The sequence below is a fragment of the Coffea eugenioides genome, chromosome 3 (assembly GCF_003713205.1).
Source record: "Coffea eugenioides isolate CCC68of chromosome 3, Ceug_1.0, whole genome shotgun sequence".
Taxonomy (NCBI): domain Eukaryota; kingdom Viridiplantae; phylum Streptophyta; class Magnoliopsida; order Gentianales; family Rubiaceae; genus Coffea; species Coffea eugenioides.
In genome coordinates, this window is record NC_040037.1 from 4,818,233 (window position 1) to 4,846,000 (window position 27,768).

The 27,768-nt window shown below is 34.4% G+C and overlaps 3 protein-coding genes across 5 annotated transcripts; all 3 read right to left on the bottom strand.

The window, feature by feature from the left end:
* Positions 1 to 4,401: 4,401 nt before the first annotated feature.
* LOC113765052 (AT-hook motif nuclear-localized protein 20-like) lies at positions 4,402 to 6,229 on the bottom strand. The gene is made up of 2 exons (XM_027309104.1): positions 6,179 to 6,229; positions 4,402 to 5,343 (listed from the first exon to the last, which is right to left on the bottom strand). Exons 1-2 carry the CDS (start codon positions 6,227 to 6,229, stop codon positions 4,402 to 4,404), a joined length of 993 nt encoding a protein of 330 aa, XP_027164905.1.
* Positions 6,230 to 11,984: 5,755 nt separating this feature from the next.
* LOC113765306 (bet1-like SNARE 1-2) lies at positions 11,985 to 16,099 on the bottom strand. 3 transcript variants are annotated; one of them, XM_027309436.1, is made up of 6 exons: positions 15,995 to 16,099; positions 14,373 to 14,514; positions 13,297 to 13,353; positions 13,153 to 13,212; positions 13,025 to 13,066; positions 11,985 to 12,527 (listed from the first exon to the last, which is right to left on the bottom strand). In XM_027309436.1, exons 1-6 carry the CDS (start codon positions 16,006 to 16,008, stop codon positions 12,474 to 12,476), a joined length of 369 nt encoding a protein of 122 aa, XP_027165237.1. In that variant the 5' UTR covers positions 16,009 to 16,099; the 3' UTR covers positions 11,985 to 12,473. The 3 variants fall into 3 exon arrangements, with proteins under 3 accessions (XP_027165237.1, XP_027165236.1, XP_027165238.1); XM_027309435.1 differs by having other exon boundaries at positions 12,981 to 13,066; XM_027309437.1 differs by lacking the exon at positions 13,025 to 13,066.
* Positions 16,100 to 20,228: 4,129 nt separating this feature from the next.
* Positions 20,229 to 22,724, bottom strand: LOC113765392. The gene has a single exon (XM_027309553.1). It carries the CDS (start codon positions 22,227 to 22,229, stop codon positions 20,391 to 20,393), a length of 1,839 nt encoding a protein of 612 aa, XP_027165354.1. The 5' UTR covers positions 22,230 to 22,724; the 3' UTR covers positions 20,229 to 20,390.
* Between the last annotated feature and the right edge of the window lie 5,044 nt (positions 22,725 to 27,768).

Below are 27,768 nucleotides of genomic sequence, written 5' to 3' on the forward strand. Positions count from 1 at the left end.
AAGAGAAATTGGTGAAGCATGAATACTTAAGGGCTGGGAAGAAGGAAGTAGGAAAAGGGAAAGAAGAAAAAAATAAAGATAAGAAAATGAAAAATAAGTTGATTCCAAAACCTTATAAATATATACCAAACATTAGTCATTGTAATGATACTCTTGATCAAACCCAATACTAAATTTTTGAACATGATTCCAATTACAATTCCGATTCCTAAATTTGAACCAAGCGCCCCCTAAATGATTTATTCAGGAACATGATGTAATCAATTTCACTCATTTTATCTAGTTACCCTGGCTAAGATATTGTAGAGTTAACTTATCACAAAGTAATTAAGACTGTTCACCTTTTTAGTTTTTACTACTGATTTCACAAAGAATTTGACAAAAACCGTTCTGGTCATTTGGTTTGACACGAATCATGGGCATATAAAATGTTGTTTAACAATAAAGCAGAACTAATAATTCATGACAAAATCCTATTTGGATTGCTATTTTTAGGAGTTTTTTTGTAGAAGCGATTTGATGCATAACAAAAAGATGATTAGAAAATGTGTTCACGAAAAATATAAAAATTTTTCAGTGGAAATTCACAATCCAAACAAGGAATTTTTTTTAACATCAATGTATCTTCAATGTTTTAAAAAATGCCTAGGTGCACTTGTAAAACATGCATAATACACCATTTAAAGGCATATAAAGCACATTTCTTGTCCTCTTGCATTTAGTTACTTTGATTAATTTGTTTTTACTTTTCTAAGACATAAACAAAGACCTCAATTTGATTTACTGCATATAAAGCTAGACTCTTTTTTGGTACGATAATATGACTTAACCCTTATTTTATAAAAATACACTACCAAAACCATTGCATGCATGCATAGCAGACAAAAATAAGAGAGATTTTCCATTCCCTGCAAATTTAAGAGATCAAATCTAGTATGAATTGAAGGCAAAGTTCATGGTTTTCTTTTCTTTTTAAGAAAAGAAATATTTTTTTTTTATTGATGATAACCAATCCCTAACTACACAGGAAGAATAGCTAAACTGTACACAGACTATATAAAAATCTAGCAAAACTGATCTAATGAGTGTCCCAATTCTAGTGCCAAATCACAATTCTCTTTGCATCACCGAAATTGGTCCCAAAGTTCATGGTTTTGGTTGCTTACTGCCATTTAGTTCAGTTGAAATGGAATCAAAACACAAGGAGAAGTCTCATCCTGAAAGTTGCTCAAATAATTGCTTGTTCTTACAATATCCGTCAGAATTACTACTTTAATTTTCATATGATTATGCAGTGTTCATATGATTAAAAACGTTCTCTCGTTTACAGCACTTCATCTCTTTGAAATTCTTTTTCCACTACTTCATATACCTTATTTATAATAGACCTTGATTTAGGGTCTGATTGGAAGTACAGTACTTTTCTCAGAAAGGTACTTCTAGGTGTTAAAAGCACTTTCTAGGTGTTAGTAAGATACTTTTAGATTCTGGGAGTTTATGACATTTTAACAAGGGTTAATTCCACTTTGTCCCCCCAAACTTTGGACGATTACCCACTTAAGTCCCTAAACTTCAAAATGAGACACTTAAGTCCCTAAACTTATAAATACCTCTCACTTAAGGAAAATTGTTAACAAATCCTGAATGCCGTTGGTGGTTGAAGTGTCCCATTTTATAAGGGTTTAGGGATTTAAGTGTCCCATTTTATAAGTTTAGGGACTTAAGTGGGAGGTATTTATAAATTTAGGGACTTAAGTGTCCCATTTTGAAGTTTAAGGATTTAAGTGGATAATCGTCCAAAGTTTGGGGGGACAAAGTGGAATTAACCTTTTTAACAATAATAAGTAAGAGCGGAGTGTCCAGATCGAGATTTTTTGAAGTGTCAATATCATTTATCAAAAATATTCTAAAAGAGTTTAAAATAGATAAGGCAAATATTTCCTTTTTTGGATTAAAGAAATAACAATGTGAGCAGTTTTATTAATATACTATGAAATGCATTAAAAATGTGGCATAACATGTTCTTTTTTCAATTCTAATAACGAATGGACAACTATCTTATTAAACTAAGCATTTACTACTAGCATAGGTAACAAAAAGGGGCAAAAATCTTTTCTAGGGTACTAATAAAAATAGTGATGGGAGTACACTCGATGCGTGTGCAACATTTTAAGGATCATAGTTAGTTCTTAAAATTTTTGGCATTTTACTTAACAAGTAAATGACAAAATTTCAGTATAAAAATCATAATTAGTTCTTAACATGCTTAGCAGTTTACTTGGCAAGAAAATGGCAAAATTTGAAAATGTAAAAACAGTTAGAAAAATTGTGAACTTAGAAATAGAAAATCACTTCCATGATTTAAGAATTTTGTGGTTAGTCTGTTTGCTTGGCCTTTTTAAGGAGGAAACATTCATTAATCACTTCAGTTAGCAAGAACATGACAAAATTTTGAGTATGCAAAAAAAAAAAAAAAAACTAAGAACTTAAGAACATAATTCGAGCACATAAATTTAATAGATTGAACAAAAGATTGTAAACTACCTTGACCTTAGATCTTGATTGAATCATCTCATGCCGAGGATACCATCTGCTAATCATCACCCTTAGGATTGTCCTATTTAGTTTTTCGTGTGTTTTAGTTTTGTGCTATTAATTTGTTCCCTACTCGTATTTTGGCGCTTGTGTCAATCACTCAGTTGGTCACAATATAAGTACGGAGAGTTTGTAAGAAGGAAATAGTGGTTGAGTGGGATTAGCAGAGCATAACGTGATTATTGGATTGAAATAATTATTTTTGTCACTAGTTATTAGATCGAAGTAATTATTTTGCACGTAGTGTTTGAGTACTAGAGGAGCACTTATTGTGAGAGTAAATTTGAAAATACAAAAGGCTGAGCATTTACAAGGAAGGTAAACCTAGAAATACAAAAACTGACAGAAAAAGTTTACAGCAAATTAACTAACTACGGGGCTTTATTATTGTAGAGATAATAGAGCTTCCAGTTTTTGTAGAAGTGTTTATAAATTTCTTTAATGACGATGAAAAGCCATATATATACATTTCTTCAATGAAGATGAGCAACCATACTCTTGTAACAAGGGTTGCTTTGTCTGTGCAAGACCAGGTGGGGCAGAGAAGAATCCTTCATGAAAGTCCTACATTCTATTGTTGGTTGACATGACATTATGAGGTTTATCCTTTCCTTTTTATTTAATCCTTTACGATTTCTTCCTTCCTTTTATTAATTTCCATCAGGGGGTATGATATGTATGCAAATGAAGAAAAATTTGCGGACATGGGACCTCCTCTCCTCTTTTCTTTTCTTTTCTTTTTTTCATCCTCCCCACCACCCAAAGAATACAAAAAAAATAAAATAAAAGTGGTTATTTTCAGCTGCATTTGCGATACTCAAAAGTTCAAAAAATAGATACAAATACCCTGCGTGAAATACTCTTTCATTTTTGTTTCCTTTCCAAAGCTTATACTTCTTCTTTGAATGTGCTATAGGAAAAAGACATGCTTATTTGCAGGCCCTTCAAGAAACTAGTTGGGTGAAGATATAAAAAAATAAATAAGGAAAAAAAATAATGAAGATATATCTTTCAGAGCTATGTAACATAATTAAGCAAAAAAAAAAAAAAATGTTCCAAATCATATACAATAAAAGTTTAGATATGAAGATATATCTTTTAGTTGATTATACGAAAATGAAAAAGAAAGAAATAAGGAACTATACCAGGGCATACTGGAATATAGGTGCAAAAATGTTAGAGATAACAGTTGATCCAATTTTAAAAAATTATTATTATTAAGAAAATAACGCAGTTGAAGAAAACTTCATAGGGTATATGTGAAGGAGATCAAGTGTTGGGGATTTTTTGACCTTTGATGATTCACAAATTATGAGAAGTCCAATAGTATGTTCATTTCTACAGGCAAAGCCCGAAAATGGTTCCATTACTACACTATTTTCTAACAATTTCTCTGTTGAAGCTATTCCACCAACCAATTTGTCTCCTGCAGATCTGTAAATGCTACCAATTCACCTGATGATCATTAATAACTGATTTCTCACTAAAGATAGAATCCAAGCACAAAGAAAAGGAAATGTATTTTACATTATCTCCATACAATTCTAATATTAAATCCATATGCAAGAGAAGAAACATTGGAAACTTCAAAAAAAAAGTGGACCATATTTTATTTCAAGCACAATGGAAGAAAAAGATCAAAAGTTTAATAATGTATACAGAGATTACCTATCCCTCATTCACTTCACCCTGCCTACACACACACATATATATCACTCCAGATCCTCCTGTTATAGTTCAATAAACATACATATATAGGAGTATTAAACATTCTTGAAATTACCTTTCTCTTTTCTCCTCACTTTGTCAATTATACTGTGCCCTGGACTGTGCCCAACCATATGCATCATGATTTAACTGCCCTCCATTCGGTAATAAATTTGGTGTCAAATTGTAAGCAGGCAAGGATGGAGGATCAGGCATGGCATGCTGCTGCTGTTGTCCACCACTACCACCTCCACTAGTCCCTAATCCAGGAGGTGAATTTCCTGCACCCCCACCACCAACACCAAGATGTGGCTGCCCACCACCACCGCCACCGCCACCACAAGCAGGAGTTGTATCCTCATCATCTTCAAGAGGCAATCTCTCATAAGTTGCGTTAGCAAAAGTAGCAGCAATCACTAAAACTGGCCCTGCTGCCACAAGAGAACCAACTACACTTCCACCAACAACTTGTCCTTGACCACCAGCCAAGTAAACTGTCAGTCCTGTTGCTCCGGGCGGAGCTGGACCGGGCAAAAAAGCCCCGGTCAGCGACAGAATTTCGAATCTTCCATGAAGTGCTACGACTGCTCCGGGTGCTGCGGGCTGCCTTAGGGTAACATTAGCTACTGAGCCACTACCACTGAGCACACAAACCCCACGCTGGCGTTTGCGGGCAAATTGTGCTATGCTTTCGGCCACATCACTGCCACCGGCAACTTCCATGACATGGCTACGAAGTGCATTTGGACTATCTCTCGTGACGAAGATTGGTGGCTTTGGTTTGTTCTTGGATCCTGGAGGTCGGCCTCTAGGTCTTCGATTTCCAACTTCAACAGCACCCTCTCTTGGCTCACCACTAGTGTTGTCTCTTTCTTCATCTTCACTGCCTTTGCTTCCGCTGTTTTCATTCATGATGGCTAAGTCCGGCCGGCCGCGTTTATTCGAAGACACAGGTGAACAAGGTGCCGGTTCGACCCCCGGCAACCCCACCTGTCCACCCCACCACCGGTTAGCCAGCCTTGCAATCTTGATCAAATTGAGCTATGGATGTGATGAACAAGATCCAACAAGTTGAATCGGCCTTAATTTCTTGAGAACAAACCCCGAGAAAATAGGACTATAATCCCTCTTGCTTTCAGCTCAATTTTTTGAAAGAATACTGAGGCAAAAGAAGAATTTCCAATCGTCTGCTCATTTGAGGAATTAATGATCAAATTCCTGGTCTTTTTCTTAGCTAGCCGAAAAGAGAGGAAAACAGTGATGATGATGAAGATCAAGATGTAAAGAAGAGAAGAATTAGATGCAGAAGTTGATGGAATCAATTAAAGATAGAAAAGAAAAGAAAAAAATAAAAAGATGATATGCGTGGAGATGATCAAACTTAAAAATAAAATAAGAAAAACAGAAATCACAAAAGAATACAGCAAAGAACTTATGCAGCACAAGGAGAAAAATAATAGGTAAAAAAAGAAGGAAAGCCCGGACAGAATCAACAGCGAAAGAGAAAGAATAAAGCACCTTAGAGATTGGATGACCAATACTACTACCACTGTAGTACTCTTACAGGAAAATTATGGATAGTACTATAATAACAACGTCAAAGAAATGGAAACAATAATACTAAATCTCTCTTACTATGCTTTTGAAGTGGTTATATAATGCAAGGACACGGGGAGTTGTGGTATTTCCTATTTCTTATATTAGTTATATATAGTGCTTTGAAATTGTCCATGTCTCAAAAGTCTCAAGGGCTTTATCTTTTTTTCTTTGGGATTCTATGGAAATTAGGGTTTTCCCTCGTGGGGTAGCGTGCGCAAGGTGGGGTGCACGTCGCTCTCTCGTGTTCCCGACATATTAAACGAAGGGCAAAGCTTGCCAAGATTGAAAGGACAGGGGGCTTCTGTCCTCTACTGCCTATTTCTACCATATACATACATATATATATATATATAGGAAAAATCGTTCAAAACGTCCCTCATATTTTATAAAATAATTTTTTTGTCCCTCATTTTTAAAAGTGTAATTTTACGTTCCTTACAAATTTACATTGGTCAAATTTGGTCCCAATCTAGGTTTCCGACTAATTTTTTGTCGGAATTCATCATATGTCTTGCATGTGATCATTTGTTAGGGGCAAAATTGTTAAATCAAATTTTATATAATCCGATCTATAGTCCCTTATATTTCATAAAATAAATTGTTTCATCCCTCATATTTCACAAAATGAGGGACAAGTACACTTTTAAAAGTGAGGGACAAAATATGAATTTGTAAAAGATGTAAAAGTACACTTTTAAAAATGAGAGACAAAAAGATCATTCTGCAAAATGTGAGGAACGTTTTAAACGATTTTTCCATATATATATGTATGTATATGTGGCATTGTGTAAGTATGATTTTTGCAGATGTGCTAGATTTTGCCTGTATTTATGGTTAATGATAAGAGTAAAATTACACTTTTAACGTATATACACTATCACGGTTGGATAGATAACACATGAATAAATTTTAAATTTCAAATTTAAATTTTATATATGTGTTATATATCTAATAGTGATACTGTATAAACTGACAGTGTGTATAAGATTAATCCTAATGATAATTATGAAAAAAACACTAGATTTTGGTAAAAAAAAAAAGACTGAATGTTTTTTGTAGGCAACAATTCTGGTTACTAGTGTCAGCCAAATTCGTTTAAGAAAAGGAAAAAGTACGACAATCTGTTCATTTATAAAAGTACGACAATCTGTTCGTTTAAAAAAAGTACTTTATAAAATTTTGTTCTTTGTGTTATAGTATAACTTATAGGGTTACGCAATCTGTTCATATAGTGCTGTCTAATAGAGAAATATGAACTTGAACCTAGGGTTAAAAGATAAATCAATACTCAGATATTCGCATCAAATTTGGTTTAATAAAAGATCATTCGAATTTGATTAGTCAACTAATCAAATTCAAATCAAGGTTGAATAGCAGTTTTATTAAGTAAACTTTAGAACTCAATTCGAATTTGACTCGATTAGCATAAAGTCGAGATTTATAAGTACAAAGTTTAAACAACTCATGTTATGCTCGATCAGTAGCGGAGCCAGAAAAAATTTTCAATGGAGGCAAAAACAACTCTAAAATTTTTTACCTACTGTTTTTCTAGTTTTTTAAGGAAAAAAAATATTCACCAACAAGTACAAATGATGCATATATTTCATGAAAAACATAAAAAGACAAACTCAAAATTATTAATGTAATAATAATTTTATTTCAAAAAGCAAACTAAACCATTTATAATTGCTCATGACGAGTTTTCATATTTTGATAACGGTTTACAGCCTTTTCATTTTGAACTCCACGAAGTATATTTTTCTCAATATAAGTAACTAAATAATTATTCATCCAAATGTCTTCCATTCTATTTTATAACCGATTCTTCACTATATTCATAATTGAAAAAACCCTTTTCTACGGTAGCTGTAACAACAGGTAAAATCAAAGGCAATTTTAAAAGCATATAAACCAATAGCTACATAAAACTCTAGGGGACACACTTGAAATTATATCAAACTTTTATATGTATTTTAGAAATTTAAGGGAGGCAGTGGAGGCTCGTGGCTCCAGTGCCCCCAGTGCCACTATGCTCGATAATAGTTCATTTAAGTTTGGTTTGATTGATAAACAAGTTAAGGTTGAATACAATTTTAAATTCATTAAAATAATATAACAAATCTGAATACTAAAGTGGTCGATTTGATTAAACTCAATATTTATACCCTACTTGATCCAAACATTTTTATCTTGCATCTCCATTAATATTTGTAACATTAAGCTGATTTAGGTGAGCTCTTTCCCGATCATTTTGCTACAAGTTGGCTGAGTAACCCCAGTTCTAAATGTTTGATCCAGAGGGAGAGTCAAACTTTTCAACATCGAGTTTGCTGATTTGAAGGATGCAGATTCATCCCTTCTAAGCACTTTCTGTAGTTATGTACAAGTGCTTGAATGAAGTTCAGGCAGTTGAAAATTAAACACCAATGCGTATCAGTTATTTGAAAAAACTCAAATTAAAGTTACCACATGATTTTGGATCGTCTACAAATTTTTAGGTGGTCATTTTCATTCAACAGTGCTATATATAAATTATCAAACAAGAAGGACAAGGAAGTCAAGATTGCATTGTTCGCACTCATTTCTTTTTTAATTTTTTTCTTTTTTTTTTCTTTCTTTTTTGTTTCTTTTGGAAGTCAATTGGAGTTAATAATGTTTGTTTTTTGAAGTCGATTGGACAATATCATTTATTGGCATCAATATCTGCATGACCCAATTGCAAGATTTACGCAATTCTTTAACAATTATCAATTTCACTTCATTGGTCCTTGGATTTGAAATGATAGGTTACCCCATTTCATCATCATTGGGCATGCACCACTTCCCTAAGGGCTATTGGTACCAAGCCAAAATCTACCCACCCAACCCCCCCCCCCCCCCCCCCCAAAAAAATAAAAAAGAAAAAGAAAAGCTCAAAATAAATTTTAGCCAAGAGAGAGGAAAATCTCCCAAGGGAGGGGGGGGGGGCAGGGTTAGCTGGTTTCAAACAAACAGACAAGGCCTGAACCAACAAAGACGTAATAGTATCTGGGAAAGTCTAATAGGAAAAGAGTCGATGGTAAACAAACAATATGCTATTGCTAGCTTTTAAAAAAAAAAAAAATAGAAAGAGAGGTTATTTTAGAATGGCAATTTCAACGTAATTATACCTAATTTAAAAAAAAAAGAAAGAAATTTCAACCTAAATTCAAATTCTAAAGGCTGATCAAAGCTGTGAGTAGTATTACGAAGTTTCTGAGTCACAGGGCAATGTATCACTAATTTCCATTGACATACAAGAAAACTACGTATACTTCCGCTTCCTGGGCAGGTATAAAATCATTTTCCTGTGTTGCGGAATGTCCAATTCTCAATCTTTATCTGCAACAGATTTAGCCTACTTCGTCAAATGATGTGTAGCTCAATCGCAATTTTAAAAAAAAAAGAAGAAGAAGAAGAAGAAGAAGAAGAAAGTCAAAATACGGTGACATAATTCTTGAATTAATGGCAGTCTTAATAAATAATCTCAACTAAATAACCAAGTGAGAAAACCAAAAAAAATAAAATAAAATAAAATGGCAAAAGACAATCTTTTGTATATGATTTTATGACCTTTCTGCATAATTAGTGTGCAATCATCTAAGAACAAGTCTTTCAAGTCAACAAAATCCTCAATCTGCTGATTGTTGCTGACTCCATGCTGGAATGTGTACTTGTGGAGAATTTGCCATATATATATACATGTATGTATGCCATCTTAATTTGATCCCTAAGAGCTTCTTGACGTACAGGATCAAGACTTACTCCACAACTGTGCGAGTTGAATCCTCAATTTGGGCTCTTCTTTATCGTTTTCCATAATATCAGGAACCAAAACAGAAGTGTAGCAGCCGATCAACATTTGTCAAGCTCAAGATTTGCCAGACAAGAAGACAGGACAAGGTAAACATAGGTCCGGATCAACTTTATAATAAGAAGCCTTTTGGTCTACTAAACAAACAAAATTAAGGACACATAATTAAATTGTAAGCATATGGCAACGGACTTAATTAAGCAGATGAAAAGGTTTGATGATCATGCAGGCTGTGAATAAGAGCTTCAGCTGCTGAAAAGCAGCAATGCATCGCTTTCTCCACCTAATGTTTTGTCATAATTAAGATGTAGCATACGACTGCAACCATGCAATTTGATGCTTATAATTACAATTATCAAACCCAATGTATGGTCAATTTAACCTCGGCAGACTGCCACTCCCCTTGATCCTGGTCCCAGCTTGGAAATGCCTGTCAGTGTCAGTGACTTCGCACACGTTTTGCACGTGAGTGCGTCGGATGTATGGCCATGGAGCAGCCGGCTCCGCCCCTCGTGGCCCTTGGTTGTGAATCGTTTGATAATTGGTATGAGATTGTAGTGTACTTAATTACCCTGATTACCCATGGTGAAACTCCATTTCTGCTTCACTTTTTGTTGTTTGAAACTTGAAAGTGGATTTTTTTTTTTTTTAAAAAAAAAAAAACCTTATCTACTAGATATACTGCACTTCGAAATATTGACCGTTGATCCAATGATCAGGGAGAGTTCTTTTAAAACTCTTCCGTGCACTAGATGAACCATTGTCTAGTGTTTCTATGAAAATTTTTTAAGAATTATTTTTTGACACATTTTTAATTATTTTTTATCTCATGTATATCATATGGCTGTAGTATATTTTTCTACAAAAATTTTCAAAAACTCCAAGTCAAAAGGGCTTGTCTCTTTCTATTTCATGTTGATTTTGGAGCAATGGATGTTAGTCGAACTAAATAAGTATTTACTTCAGACAAAGATTACTATAACCATGGCTGGCAATGTTTCTACTTAGTGCTAATGCATCTGCAGTCCACTTTAAAAGTATTTAACGAGGCTGTATCCAATAAGTAATTAAGGTTTTACATTGCTAACGAGGCTGTATCCAATAAGTAATTAAGGTTTGAGCTATCGACCAATCAGTCAATTCCAATAGTATGCGAATTCTTGGTTCACCAAATTACTGCCTTTTACTCCGGGAAAGGTAACTTTTGAAGTAACAATTACCAAAACTCTCCAATAGTGTCTACTAGCTTGAAAACAGGTGTTTCAAGGGGAAGCAAAACACAAGTGGGTAAAAAAAAAAAAAAAGCACATGAGATAATTAATGCCTCCCACGTTTGGTATATGTTTACAAGTATTAATTTGCAAAAGAAATATGAGCATAAAAATACAATTCGTGTAGCAGAGATACCAAAATTTTATGTCAATTGAAGCAATAAAAACATACAAAAATCATATATCAATTAATGCAATTAAAACATGGGTCTCATTTTTTTTTTTATAATTAAGTTTCTTACAACAAGAAAATTATAAACAGAAAAAAAATAATTTACTTATTATTTGAAAGGAAAGAACCGAAGCATCAGTATTGCTTCTCGACTTTATGTTCATGTACGACTGCCATTAGTAATAAAAGGCAGCTAAAAAATTCTCCATCCGTCCCACTTAAAGTATCATATTTTTCATTTTGGAATGTCTAAAAATGTACGGACTTCTTAATCCCAAAAGTCAAAGCATTTTGGGACGTCAAAGCACTAATATAGTCCCTCCCTTTAATATGTGCATGTTACCATTCAAATCCAAATTTTAAATTTGTAAGAATGAGATTGAAAAGAGAAGCACAAACATCACAATCAAATCACTATTTTTAAAATGTTGAAATCCCAAACATGACAAATATATTAGGACGGAGGGAGTAATAACAATGAAAAGTATATTGGTCATAATTGTCATTTTCGGCTTACAAATTGTTTACACCGCAGATCCAGTTGACCTTAGAGTTTAATATATGGGACGGCAAACTTAGGGATGACATACGTACATTTTTAGTCCACCAACTCTTTGAAATAAATCAAGGCGGTCGATGAACAAAGCTGACTCGGGCTTCAGCAGTTTACGTCCAAGGTCACCACCTGGTTCATCCGATGGAGTTCCTGGTCCAAGTTTGTTCTTGACTATCTGCTAAGTTGTATTCGACACTGCTGCTACCATTTTTTCTATTTCACTCCAATGTAGTACAAATTGAAGCTGTATCGTGAACACCGAAGAAGGTGGTTCAATCATTTTAATTCTGGGTGTACAGAGGACATCATCAAACATGCCTCAACAATCTACAATCTGTACAAACTGACAAGTTAACTTCTAGAACACAAGGAGTATGAAACAAACGTTTCTGAAAGATTGAGCGTTCCTGAATGTAATTTCAAGGAAATAGGACCAACTGTTCACAAAAAGATTCTTTACACATTCCCGGAAAGGGGACGAAAGAAAAATATGAGACATGAAATTACAAGAACTATCCTTCTCCCGCTACAGAACATTTCGTCACGACAGAATAAATCTATAGCAGTTCTTCCATTATGAAGAACTAAAGCCTCAGTGCTTGTAGCACAAGGGTTCAATCCTGTCAATAGTAAGAGTGCTTTGGCATTGCAAACTCCTCTCACACGCTACATAAACACAATAACTGGGCATGAGGACAGAGGTTCTGATCCTTAAATCTGGCTTAGCATCGTTCGTCAGGACTAGATATTGGTAAAAACAATCCAGCTTATCCATATAGATAGTGGAATAGAACCCTGCAGACAAAAGCTAATTAGTATCATCAAGAAAAATGTATCCAGCTTCTTACTTATTATAAAAATCATCTTTCTTTTTCTTTTCCTGGAAATTGCTTTCCTACGGTTATCTCATATCTAGCTCCCTGATTAACTAGGACATCCAAGACATTTGAAACCTCCCATGTACACCTGATAGTGGCTCCACCATACACCTCAACTTTGACAACACTAGCAACTCAGGAAGATAAAAGTAACTTTAGTTCAGCAGATTGCATGCCTGCTTGCCTTATAGGAAAATAGTTGCATACTTATGAATATGTTTCTTGGTTTCTTAAATACCAGAAAGCAATGTCTTTCCTCAAGATCAAATAATTTAACCTCAAATCAAATAGAATTGAAATTTTTTCAGGAAGGGATTTCAATCGCATCCAAGATTTATGCAGGCAAATTAAGGATACAAGAGATACTTGCCTAAGCATATAGCAGATTACAAGAAAAGAAACCACGAAACATACTACGAGTTTGCACATTCTTCGACTTGATTTCTTCTCAAACACCTATAACAGTAAGCTCAATCAAACTTAGCTTACGAAAGTTAAATTGAAGAAAAGTAGTACTAGGTGGTAGAATACCAATTAATTACCATTTTGAAACGAGCAATGGTTCCAGACATGATTCCTCTTGATGCATCCATATCATTTCCCTAAACAATTAATGACAAGTAAAACATTCTGATTCAATTGTAACTTTGAATAGTGAAAAAACTTTATGTACTGCAATTATATACCATTCGGCCCAAGAGGCGGTTATGACTTTCCACCTCCTCATGTACATCACCAGTAAGCTGTCAAATTTCAAAGCAATATGTATAAGTGTTGTTTGAATCATCAAAAAATGGACTAGAATCCAGAACTCTATACAATGAGAATAAAAAATGTACACAAGAACCGATGAGATATAGATTGCTATACCACTACCTCAAATATAATTCACATATTTTACCCTCTATGTTCTCTGCAATCAATTGTACTTCCATGTTATCTTGCACAGGCTACCATAAATCAAATGCACAGAATACTTTGACACATTTTTGTAGATTATTGAAACTTACAACATTAAGCCAATAAGCAACCATCAAGCACAAGGAGTACATAGAAGAAATTCAATGTATATCATGCCTCTTAGACATTATGTGAACTAGACAAGATGGTAACCTTCTATAGAAATCCAAATACATGCATTAGCAATTGGCACAGAATGCCATGGGAAAAAACGTAACTTAGCGAATAGCTGTTACTTTCTGGGCGACTAAACATCAGACTAAAGCTTTGTTTGATAACTTAATTCAGTACTTAAACTTAATAGATTTAGATCTTAATATGTTCAGATCCATTTGATAACCAAAAATTGAACATCTGAATTAATTAAGTGGTACTAAATTTCCTAGGCAAAACTTGCTCCCAAAAACTAAGTGATAAACTATTCACTAAGTGATACACTCAAATATATTTGATTTAACATTTAACAATTTAATAACTTAATGGATTCAGACTTCATATTTCAGATTTCAGTTTTCAAACTTCAATTTTATCAAACGCACCCTAAGTACATCATCTAGTGGTTTGGTCTAAAGACCACAGGTCCATTAAAAAAGCAATGATATCTGAGCTTGCCCCTATAAGTAAAAAAGCCTAAGAATTCTATTCGTTCTAAAGCCAATGGAACCGAACCATAGATTACGCAAAAGCAGTTCTTCTTGAGACCACTTTCAAAGAAAAGAGGTTCTATGTGAAGCACAGGATTAACAAAAGAATTGCAGGAAAAAGAAAACTTAAATGAATATATTAGTTGTATCAAATTTACTCTTTTCAAAAAGCTGACTCGATCCTGTAAGCTCTCAATAGCTTTTTCATTGCCATGCTCGTCGACATCTCGAGAAGAGGAGGCCCTAAGACCACCTTCTTCAATGTCATCAAACAGAGCAGCCCTGGAGGATCTTTGATCCCTGCAAACATGAAAGAGATTTTAGATCAATTGGAAAATAGATCAATGTGCATGATAAACAGGAAAGTATCTCAAGCACTTGCAGATAATGGTACTAAATGTTTAAGCCGAAGTGAAATGGTGAAGATGTTGAGGAAGTGTTGCAGAAACTGATGCCGAGACTTCTCCTAGTAGAATTGATCCAGTCAATAGAGCTACCCAATGTTACTACCTAACACACTGTTTGCAGGACCAACCATTCAAGCTTCTGTGTGATCCCATACTTCAATCAATAAAGCGAGCAAAGCAGATTAACGGAAAGGTATGTTATTCACATAATGAAAGGAAGACATCCATTTCATAAAAGGCTTCAACCAATCATTTCACTTTAAAGCATTTTTTGGAGAAACTATTTGCCTCTCTGTGTACCCTATCTCAACGTGATCCTCTTTGGATCAAGTGCAAGGTGACCTCAATGGAGGCAGTTGGCCCTATACATCCAAAGCTCAACAGCTATTCCCTTTTCGGTTCTACTTGCACGCATTTAAAATCATTCTGTAAAATAAATGGAGGGAAGTTCCACTAGTTGTATTGGCTCTATGATATCTGCACTAATTGAACACATCAAGCTACAAAGTAAAAGGACAAGAAATAGGTTTTGAACCAGATAGATGTACTTCATGATAGTCCGTCAAGCAAAAGGATAAACTTATGCTATAACACACTCACTTCTTCAGGTGCAGCTCTTCCTTTAATTGGATTTACGCAATTCAAACCTCCCCCAAGCCTGATAACACCAAACATTATTTTAAAACCTCTGTACAAATGATTGCCTCCCCCCCCCCTTCTTTTCCCAGGTTCAGATTTATACTCAGCCCCATACGCTATAGGGAGCCATAATCTGTTCAAATCCAACCACAGAACTTGATCCAACCATTATGCATTTAACCTCATTCAAAGTGCATTATCATCGACTTCATCTCATACTTCCATACTGATTCAGAAAGTGAAACGCCCACTTAATCTTCTCTAAAATGGGATTGCCCTAAAGTAGATCCTGCATTTCCTTGCAAAATCATTCCTTAAAATGGGATTGCTTACTTCCCTTAAAATCTCCAAAAAAGGACATGTAATTGCTCTTGCATTTCCTTGCAAAATCATTCCTTTGCGTCAAATTATGTTACAGAAATGTCCAACTTCATTATACACAATGCAATTAAAGATTAAACGAGATAAAAAATTAATTTTTCAAAAACAGATCCTCATAACTGAAAAGAGAAATTTACAAACATGAACTACAAATTCTCATCAAAATTGGGTAAACCAAAAATATTCAGCCATGAAAATCCTATTAGATTCCTAAGCAACTTGAAATGCACTGACGAATTAACTGCACTGTTTCGCACATAAAACTTCAACCAAAATCACACAAGATCATAATATTCAAAAGAAAGAAAGAAAGAAAGAAATGTAATTAGCACAGAAAGAAACTGATACCCAACCTTCGATGACTCATTGCATTTGCTATTTGTGGCTTCGCTGAGGATTCAGTCGAGCTCGATAAGTAAGGAAGGAAATTCGAGTAAATTGGAAAATTTTAAATTGGCCAAAAAAAATTAAAAAGAGTGTCCAGATCTAAGATATACTTAATAATAAGGGATAATTTTGTAAACCTCCCCAAGGTTTCTGATAATTGCAGCCACTCCCCTAATGTTTGAAAAATTATACTTACTTCCCTTGATGCTAAGCCTGTCAATGGGGCCTAATGAGCCGGACTTTCACAAGTTCAAATTCAACTCATTTAATTTGGAACATTTTCGGGTTTCGGGTTTCGGGTTCATAAATGTGAAACTTATACTCAACTCACATAATATTCGGGTTATGAGCCTTTATCGGGTTTATCTCAAGTTCATTTATTACTCCTTAATTTTCTTCATATAATTACGTTAACTATTAAGTTGTAAAACTAATTTAACATTTACAAGACTATAATATCAAAACTAAACATGAACACATAATAGTTCTTAAAAAGTATATAAACCAAAAATTTTTTAACAATATTTATATTTAATTCGTTCAAAATGCATGAAAAATAATAATAAAACATGCGATCATAAACCAATACATCTTTAATAGTTGAAACTTTTTTTATAATCTTGTGATTTGAATCCAAACATGCTTGATGATTTGTGTTTGTAGACCAAAAATAAATCAACCAATATTATGTCAACACAAAAATTTATTCAACCAATAAGAAAAGTTAGAAATTCAGTTATGTATTACTAATATTGACTCTCAAAAAACTCATGGAAAAGTCGTTAGATGTATTTTTATATTTTGTAATTTATATATATTTAGTATTTAATAATAATATATTTGGATATATAATTATACATAATATCAAAATATAAAATATTATATATATATATAAATAATTAAAGGGCCGGACCTATATCGGGTTTGAGCCTAATAAGGTCCAAACTCGGCTCATATTTAATTCGGATTTAATTTTTAGGCTCAATCTCAGACCGACTCACTAAAAGGTCGGGTTCATCGGACTTTTTTGGGGCCAAATGAGGCAAGCTAGGGTTGGTCCAGCCCCATTGACAGTCCTACTTGATGCTATAAAAAGACTATGATAGCTTTTACAAACTTGACAAATTTTAAATGAAAAATGAGTTTAAAAGAGAAAAATGGAAATACTTCTTCATCCTAAAGCTCTAACTTCATCTAATTTAGTACATCATACTTTATTCCCAAATTTTTTTACTAGATTCATTAATCAATTTACAAAAAGTTGACCAACCACTTAGGGAGCCATTTATTAAGATAAGTATTTCCAAAAATTACTTACCCAAAACAAGTCCAAAATGTCAAAAAAGAATGCTTTCAAAACGTGGTTTAAATTTTCCTGTAAAAAGTTAATTTGAAATTTTCACCTAACGGATAATCGTGATAGTTGAACTTTTAGCATTTAATTTATTTTAAATATCAGAGAGGGATAATATTGGATATTCATTAGATTTATTTTTACTTACATCATTAATTGTTACCAAGACATACTTTTTAGGGAAGGTTTTCATAATTTTTTAAACTTTAAGAGAGTGACTATAATTATTAGAAATCTTAGGGAAGGTTTTTGAAATTATCCTTAATAATAAATTTTTAGGATAAATTTAAAAAAATTAAAAAAAATGTTACAGTAAAAGAATTGAATCGGTTGAATTATGGAAGAGGAATGGGTTGGATGGTTTGGAGAAAGAGAATGTAAGTGAGAAGATCCGAGTTCAAACCTTCCCATCTACTATAAAAGAAATTTTAGGGTAAAATATTAAAAAAACCCCAAGCTAACCTGCAAAAAAATCTCTTATGGTTTCAAATCATACATTCCAACCCCTTATTGTTTGAACAAATTTGAAACAACAATGAAAATTGTCAAAACTAATAGAGGTGGATGAAATGGCACAATTATCCTAATATATGTGGGCAAAAAAGACCGTAACAACCATTCTGATTAAGCAAATATATGGAAAACACCTTATGGTTGAACGGACCTATGGAAAAACCCCCCCTATGGTCACCTATTGATGGCATCACCATTCTCCACCTTTCACCCCCACTCTCCTCTTCATCTAAATCCCCTCCCCCTTCTTTTTCCTCCTTTCTCTTCCTCTCCCTCTTCCTCCTCCTTTCCCTCTCTTGCACCCACTTTCCCTATCCTTGCAGCCCTTTTCCCATACCTCCTCACCTTCTTCTTGTGACTAGATCTGTTGTAGGAGGAAGGGAAGGGTATGCAGGAAAGGGGCGATCTAGTTGCAACCTCTTCCTCGCACCTTCTTCCCTCTCTCTCTCTCTCTCAACCAACCATGGTCGTTGAAAGGAAAGATAGTGTAGGGAAGTAACCGTGAGGTGATAAGATGGAGTATGATACAGGGGAGAGGGAAAGGGAGATGAGGAAGAAGGAAAGTGATGATGGAGGAGAAGGTGGCGATAGAAAGAGAAGGAGAAGGTGGTGGTGAGAGATGGAGGTGGTGGTGGAGAAAGAGATAATGGTGGTATTTTATTTTTATTTATTTATTTTGTGTATAGGGATAAGGTGAATTGTATTTGAGAGTTTTTATTTATTTATTTGTGTATAGAAATAAAATGAGTTGTATTTGAAAATTTTGATTCATTTATTTTGTATATAGAAATAAAGTGAGTTGCATTTGAGAGTTTTGGATGGTTTTTGAGAATTTTATGAGCTCTAAGGACTAAGGGGTTTAATAAATATATTAGCTAAAAGTTGATTTAAAAAATTATTTTTCAAGTCAAGCACTTGAAATACGAGCGCATTTATTTCAAACTCGTTAATTTAAATGATTTTTTAATCATTTTTTTTATATTAGTTCAAATCATTAAGTATCGGATTATATGATTGGAAACCACAGGAACATTTTCTATATGTTTGCTTCACCACGGAAACCTTTTCTGCATGTTACCCTTTTATTTAATTCTAAGGGTATAATAGGTATATCAATTAAAACTTTATTTGTTTTCCGTGCAAATACTAGCAAAAGAGGTGTGTGTATCTTAAATCCGTTAATTCAAAGGATTTTCGTCACTTTTTTAGATTAGTTCAAACCACAAGGTACCGAAATGTATATTTTAAAAATATATGGGCCTTTTTTTGTAGATTCGCCTAACCACAGGAACTTTTTTTATTTTACCCAAAAATTTAAAAAAAATCGGGTGTAGTTATTTGTCAACTGCTGAATAATTGCTGTCTAACGAGGTCGTTTTGTTTAAGAACTTCAACTCAGGGTCTGTGACTTTTGGGCTTTGCTAATAGCCTAGTAGAAATTAATTATCATGTTTGAACTTCACTGAAAATTTTAAAGGAAAGTGAAATTTTGCTCAAAATAAGTCAAAGTATATTAAAAATAAAAGAAGAATCTGAATATATGATCCGATTCGATATCACAATCCGCAAAGAAAAAAGTTTTAAATATTATTTTATTTGAATCATAAATATAATTCACAATTATCGTTTTATCTTACATACACCACATCATATAAAGTGTTATAATATTATATTAAAACAAAAATTTTCATATAATCTAAAACTCGTGTTTAAAATTTTTCAGAACATGTTGTCAAAACAGTATAAAACAAACGATGTTGTTTTGTCCTTTCCAAGCATTCAATTCCAGCAATCCACCGCACTGAAGGATTCTTTTCAAATGAGAAAAAAATAACGCAAATTGCAGGCAGTTAGAGTATTTCTCCTTGACAACGGGTGAAAGAATAGTGGAATAGTAATCTGTAGTGTATAATTCCCACCTCCTGCAAGTTATTAACGAAGTCTCTCTCCCTACTTGCTGACTGACTGAGCTCGACAGTTTGGGATAAAGAAGAACCTCAAGCAGAAGATTTGTGATTCTAATATAATCAATCTCCATGCTGCATATCCATTTCTAAACACCTGAGGTTGTAAACCACAAGAAATTCTTGGCGCATCCGAAATGTATTGTATGGATATGTGCAATATTGAGTTGTGGTTGCAAAAGTTAGTTTTTTGTGGTCTGACCTCACAAATATCAGAAAAGCAACCAGGAGATGCAACTTTAAAAGAGTTGAACTCAAGAATCAGAGAATAGTAGATAAAGAAGGAATATCTACTTTTATACGCAAAAGCTACTGCATACATAAAAGCTAAAGTACTTGAAAACAGACTTCCAATGTGGACCGTCATACTTGTGAATCCGTTTCTTGCAATACAATTACATTGAGTGCTGCTCCATTTTTGGGATTCATATTTTCTTTGATATTCACATCTGTTAAACTATCTTATACTTGTATTATACAATGCAGAAAGTTGAGAAATTACCACCTAGCATTGTACAAGTCAACCTATACTCAAGATTGAAAAGAAGCCCGAAGTTGCGTTTGCCACTCCATACAGTCCTCAAAATCGAAACTGCTTGCACAATCCAATAGAGCGTTTTGCTGATGCTCATAGCGGCATATGTAGTTCAAACCAACCAGTAGCTCACAGATTGCAGCCTCCGTCTTTGCCTGGTCAGCAAAGTACAAGGTTTGGAGCAACAGCACATTTGTCTTGGTAACTATCTGCTGCTGCTCAAAATTACGTTCGCTTTGCCACCTGATCATGTTATGCGCCATGGGGGCAAGCCACTTCAGTATCTCATCAAGCCTTTCCTTCCAATCATGGGCCAGAGGAGCATCATAGATAGCTAAGTCTTTCACATAAGCTTTCAGTTTACTCTTCAAAGTTTTTCTTAAGCTTGTTGGCAGCATCTGATAGAGGTCATCCCTGGCTTCCTCACCAACCAAATGTGGATAACGGAGCAGCTTCTCTATCACGATGATAACATTTGCATAATGCAGGGCTAGAGCAGAGCCTCCAACAGTGCAGTCAGGAGCATAAACAAACAGCTTACTTTTGGAGCCAAATTTTGCACCGTTTGCCACATTACTTTGAAGTTTCCTTGGATCTCCACTGACGGACCGACTCAATAAACCTGAGAGTGCAGGATGCTCCCTCTTCAAACCATTTGCAACACTGCAACAGCTGGAAATTTGACTAGATCGATCGTAATTAACTGTATCATCATCGTCATCATCTACTTTTGAGGTAGAACTGCTCAAGCTAAGGCATTCCATAAACAACCTTCCAGGCCCTATCCCACAAGTGAAGTTAAAATCCTCAGGACTAAATAAGCCAGCTTCACTTCGCTGCATTCCAGCCTTTGGCCTATCATAGTTGACACCTTTATTCTCCAACACCTTCTTTTCCATCAGTCCAGAATGATGATTACCAACACTCTTGCTCAAAGTTTGTTTCATCAAGTCAGTCCCTACCTGAACACCACACTCACCGTTTATCTGGCCCGATTTTGCTTCATAATCTTGCTTCATATGACATAAACTCCCACTAAAACCAACCTGTGGCCCTGAAACTGTACCATTCAAAGAATCCCTCCTTAAAATCGCATCCCCAAAAACCAAAGCAATCCTTGCATAAATTGTACAAACAGTTCTAGCCAACAACTCTACAACCTTATCATAAGCCTGATTCCAAAGGGACACATCCTTCAAATGCCTAACATCCTGTTTCTGCCAAACTAACTTCTGCTCAAAGGCCTTCCTACTCTCTTCATGTTGGTTCTGTTGAAACTTCTTAGTGGCAATTTCCAACTCATTAAGAACCTCCATTTCATGGTATAAATTAGCTGTAAAACTGACATATCTTTCCATTTTCCTCACTCTTCCCTCCATATCCTTAACCAAAAATCCCAATTCCTTTACATCAATCACCCCAGACATAATATCCCCATAAACATGCTCAAAACCCTGCAGAGCAGGTATTGTACATTTCTTTCCCAACCTAGATACAACACTAGCAACCCTTTGCAAATCATCAAGTTTTTCAACAAGGGCTAATTCTAAAAGCCTTGTTTCCTCATCAGAAACTACTTTCTTTATCCCTTCAGAATTCAAGATCTCATTTTTAAGCTTAAAAATTTCACTATCAGCTAAAGATTTATGAAGATAAATAATCTTAGACATCACATTAGCAACTTCGAATGAAAGAATCCCAATAATTTTCTTCTCTTGCTGACCTTGTTTTTTATTACCAGAAGATGATTTTTTGGGATTTTCCAGAGCTAAAGAATTCTTGAAACTGCCACTTACCTGATTTCCCATCTTTATTAACCAAGGCTCCGCCACCATCTCGACCAATCCTTCTTCTGGATAAGATCTACAAGCTCAAGTTTTTGTCTTTTAGATCTGACCAGCAGCCCTCAACATTCAGATGCTTCAAAATGTCCAAAAACAACAAATTCATGGACACACCTTTACTTGGGGCTTGAAAAAAATGCAACACAGAGAAAAAAAAAAGTTGGGATTTTGTTGCGATATAAGGAAGAAAACAAACTTATATTCAAGAATGCTGAAAAGGGCCAATGATTTTGTGCTTAGAAAAGTGAGGACAATGCTCATAAGGAAGCAATAGGCATGGCTTCAGTAGTAGTACAGTGCATTCTTGCAAGCATGGTGAAGGTGCAATTGATTGATGAATAGAGAGAAGGAACTGTGGGAGAAAATGGAGGGAAAAGAAGTAAGAATTGATTGGCTTTCAGCAAAGCTTCGGTCTATATATGATTCTGGGTGTAAATTTCATGGATATGTCATGATGTTTTCGAAAAGGCAATTGGAAGTGTTCGAAGGAGGCCAAAGCGTTGTTTTATGGGGGTACCCGTACATCACGTCTGCACCTTTCGTTTTTGTTTTTGAGTTTGTCTTTCTGATTTTCCTTTACTGTGATTTTTTTCTGTTTTTGAGTGTTGGCTCAAATCAAATCTCTTTAATTAAAGGGCGATTAGTGTTCCTTGCGAAATTCTCCTTTCAAAGTTTTTTCTTTAAAGGATCTCCCTTCAAAGTTTCACCACATTTGTGAGGGTCAAACTTCTCGCGTTCAAAGTTTTACCACATTTGTGAGGGTCAAAATTCTAGTGGTCAACACTTTAACCAGGATAAAAAATTTTGAACCAGGACGCTGTTCGGGCATGCATTAATGAACACATGGTGAACTTTAAATAGGGGACTTGATAGGTTGGCCTATACCATGTTGTTTGGAAGTGACCAAGATTTGGATTTAGTGAAGTGTTCATTGTATTTTGACAAAAAAAAAAAAAGAAGTGCTCATTGTAAAAATAGTGAGAAAATCAGGATTTGAGGACTTATATCTCTAGGTGTTGGAGGTTAGTTATATATCAAATTTCAACCCATAACTGACAATAATTGTTCGATATTTTTCACTTGTCAAACAAAAACAGACTTAATTGATATTTGTGTATATTTAATTACGTAACTTCTGTCATTAGTACAAATTTTAATAAAATTATGATATTTATAAAAATAAAAAATAAAAACAGACTTTTTGATAAACCCTTCTTGTTTGGTTGGTTCTTTCTCAATTTGTAGTTTATATGTTAAAAATCAAATTTGTGTTAATTGTGAATTCTTAGCTATTTAGGGGCCATGAGTGTGAATGAAACCTAACATTCGCTTGGTATAGACCATTATGCAATGATGTCTTAAATGTTCTTGGTGAATTCTAGGCAGAGAGACATGTATGATGAAATATGACGAATTTAAGGTCATTCAGAGGCTGGAAATCTCTAGTATTTGGTTGGTAAGAGGGTTGAAAATTCTGATGTGCTTCTATTCTTTTGGGGTTGAAAAACATTCAATCAGAAGTCCAACAGTTGGAAGAAGGTTGGTTCCAATTCCAAAGTCAAATGTGTACACAATTTTATCTTCTTCGAGAAGGATACTTTTTTTTCAGAGGGGGAATTCCATCACGCAATCAACAAGGTTAAAGAGTCCAACGGGTATCCCACGGGCATGCGTAGTTGGATTGGAGTTGCTAAGAAGTTGATGAATACATCCCTCTTTTTATTTCTTGTGAAATTTCCTAAGAAGAGAACCAAAAGCTGTTCCTAAAGAACGTGGAAAATGCTATATGTTTGAATGTTGAGGAGGAGTAACGAGACGTGAAAGGATGAAGATGGAAGGAAAGACTTTACATCACTGTCAAGATTTTAGCTTGAAAAGTATAGAGTAATTATGGATGTGATTTTGGTTTTGATACTCAAATATAATAAGAGGAACCAACAACGAATAGATGGTAACAAGACTTTAAGTTATGGGATGATTTTGTCAAAAGGTGACCAAAGTTGGAGTTGGTATCTTTGTTCTATGTAACAAAGACAAATCTTTCTTCCAACCATGCACTCAAGCAAGAGATCCAAAGACAAAACACAGGATGACGAAAAGAAACTACCCATCCACTACACCAAGGGCACCTAAGCCAATTATCTTTTACTGTGGATTCGGATCAAACATCATGAGATGTGTTTAGATAGACCCAGAACATGCATTTTCGTATCCAGGCATGTTGACCAGTATTTATCGTACATGTTTAGAACAATAAATTAAGAAAATGGAATCTGGAAAGTGAACAATTTAGAGAATCAAATGGAACCAATCAATTCAGTCTTGATTAGTAGTTCCTTTTAACGTTTCATTAATTGTTGCTGAAGAGCTTGATTGATTGGAGTCAGAACATCTACTCTTTTTCGATCATGGGTCAAAGTAAAGAGGAATGTTGGAGTTGCACTGATCAAAGAAGGCTACAGTGGGAAACCTGCTTTGTTTGGAAGAAAATTTTTCTTCCCTAAACTTCAAATTATTGTCGTGTTAAAAATCAGAAAAATGATGCTCAAAAAAGTTCTCCAGAGTTTGTTTTTGTGTTTTAATTAATTAAAATGCATCCCATTTTCTATCGGTAACATCTTAATCGAAGGACGTGCAGGACTAACTACCAATTAAAGAGCGATAGTGGAGTGGACTATCTGCTAAGCTTCACTTCACCATGCATATTAAATGGTATGGGATGAATTTTAAATCTTTCTTCTTTAATTATGATTCGTAGTGGTAGAGTGATATATTTCCTTTTTTGTTTTAATCAATTGTCAACTCCTATTCAACTCAACCTGTACTAGGAGAGAGCTCAGTTGCGTCAAGGCAAAATTAGAAGGAGATGATCCTACCTCTAAACCAAAGAGATGCATTATTGCACATTCTTAAATTTTGCTACAGGTGCAGAGATTTAAACCCCTAACCTATAGTCAAGCCTGCACCTTGCACTTCACCTTATTTCAATTCAATGTTTCAAGTAATATTCCCCTTCACTAATGCTGGAGTGCATCGACATTAATTTAGTGGACGCCTTATTGTAGATTTATGTCATTTGTATAGCTTGTAGCTATTGCAACTAACTACGAGGGCCTCAAGAGGAAAAAAAAAAAAGGCTCAAGGTATGCAAAGATTAATAGTTAAAATATAAAACATTTTTTGATTACTTGGACCGATTTTATATTGAAAAAAAAAAAAAATAGGGCGAACCTAAGTATGTGATGTCAGTCAATGAATTATGGCCGTCTTCTACAAATCAAAATAGTAGTAACAAACTTACAAGTACTAAGGAATGAAGAACATGATGATGGTTGAAGCGGTTTCCCTCCAAATATGAATGTACGTTTGCAGTTGGAATCATATCCTGAGTGGAGAATATAGGAGAAGGCTGTTGGACTTGCCCCACGAGTTCTTTTTATGGCTCTAAAATATATACTGCTAATTTACAAAGCCTTGTCCATGTCAATATCGGCATGGAATTGGAGGGACGGTTGCTTTTGTTCTTTTGTGTTTTGAAGTTTTATGTCTTGCTTTTTGACCAATTGTACAGCTTAAAGATTGATACAAAAAGTCATCAATTTGCTAACCACTATGTACCAACTAGTCAGTAGATAATTCATAATGGTAAGCTTAAAGGATATGAAAATGTGGGCATAATTGCTTACTTTGTGGGATCGGTTTGATTGATTTTCAGACTAGCAGACGTCTTTTAATTAAAAGGTTGGACGTTCCCATGTCCTTTTTTATTCTGTTTTCCGTGTTTACAATAAAATCCCTCGTGGGGTTTGATTTTTTTAGTGAGAGTTTCTTCTCTCTAAAAGATTCTTAATAAAAGTTTTAGATTTTATAACGAGAGTTTCTTATCTTTCAGAGATAGATTTCTAACGAGAGTTTCCTTCTCTTCTAGGGATTTCTAATGTGAGTTTTTGTAATTAATCTATTTCCTGTATTAGAGCTATTTTTTTTTTCTGAATTTGGTTGTCTTTATCAGATTTGAGATTTCTTAAATTTACCTTGTCAGATTTCACTTTAACATCTGAATTTGAATCAGTTTATGAGCAAATATGGGAAGAAGCAAGCAGTATAGTTATAGTTGGAAACATACATAAATGATCTTGGGACTATAAGTACTTTTATCTTTTAATTTTTTTGGAGGTTCAATGTAATATTCTACTGATTTTCCAGATCTATAGTGACAAAGTATTTATTCTTCAAATCTGTTTATATCTGTGTATGGTTGATATCTGTATATGATTGATATAATTTCTGCCATTAGTGCAGATTTAATAAAATGACGACATTTTTTTATATAAAAAAAAAATGTTGGACGCTTAAGTTGGCGTCTAGGACTAATTCGATGACAAAACAAATCAGCATCATTCACGTTCGTAATCATATAAACCAAAGCTTCTATTCTTGTCCATGAATATCAATGCAAAAGGTTCTAGGAATCCCCAACTTTTCTAAAAGAAAAACTCCCTCCATGGAGGTATAATAACCCATGCAAAGCTTTTTGCAGCATTTCAATTTTGAATTGCTAGCCGTGAACAACTAAGAAACATTAAATCAGAATATGTCATATATGTATACACACACATATATATATATATACATACACCAAGTTGTAAAACATATTAATTGATTTCCTCCGTTTAAAATTAGAGTTGAACCAAAATTGGAGAAAAGTGAAGGTCCATCAAATTTTCTCACTACTATATCATAATAAAGCGACTTCCATTCATAATTTTGGCAAATTTGTTGGAAGCTATTTTGGTTTCTTTGCTCGACTTGGGTAATCATCATGTTGTGCCCAATGCTTCAGGCTGCAATAACTAGCTTCTTACTTTCACCAACCCTTGAAAACAGCCTAAAGTCCTAAACTGCTGCTTTTAAGACCTTTTATGAAGTGGTCTCTCAGCATATATAAAGTTCCTGCCATCTTTTCTTTTCCTGAATCAAAAAAGCCAAAAATCAGTACACAAAACATTATGAGACCTGATGTATTTAGGTATTATCTAGATGCAAAATAAAGTAAAAGGGCTTACTGAAAATGATGTAAAGCAGAAGAAAACAAGACTATTTAGCATTTTGAAGACCACCACTATATGGTCGGACCAGTTGGAGAAAAGAGATTTCAAGTCGGCCAGCACATGAATGTAAACTCCAGCAAAAACATGGCATGCCATGGTGTATATTTCGGAAAGAAGCCAATTCATGCACATATTTTATTATATATATCAAAAACATGGCTAGAGCTTTCAAAAAAACCTATCAGGCAGCTGACCTAAATCAGAAAATTGCTTTCACCTACTGTTGGTTGCTGTCTAAACTCTAATATGATGGCCACTACGCCTGTAGCTATTTCTCTCAGCTACCGGACTGGTAAGCCCTCCATTACGCATGCATGGTCGAGTAATTATCAAAAGGAGCTTTCAAATACAAACTTTTGATCAGCTTTCATTTTATTTTTTAAGCAGGAGGTTTTGAACTCAGGAGTTTCTGCTTATAA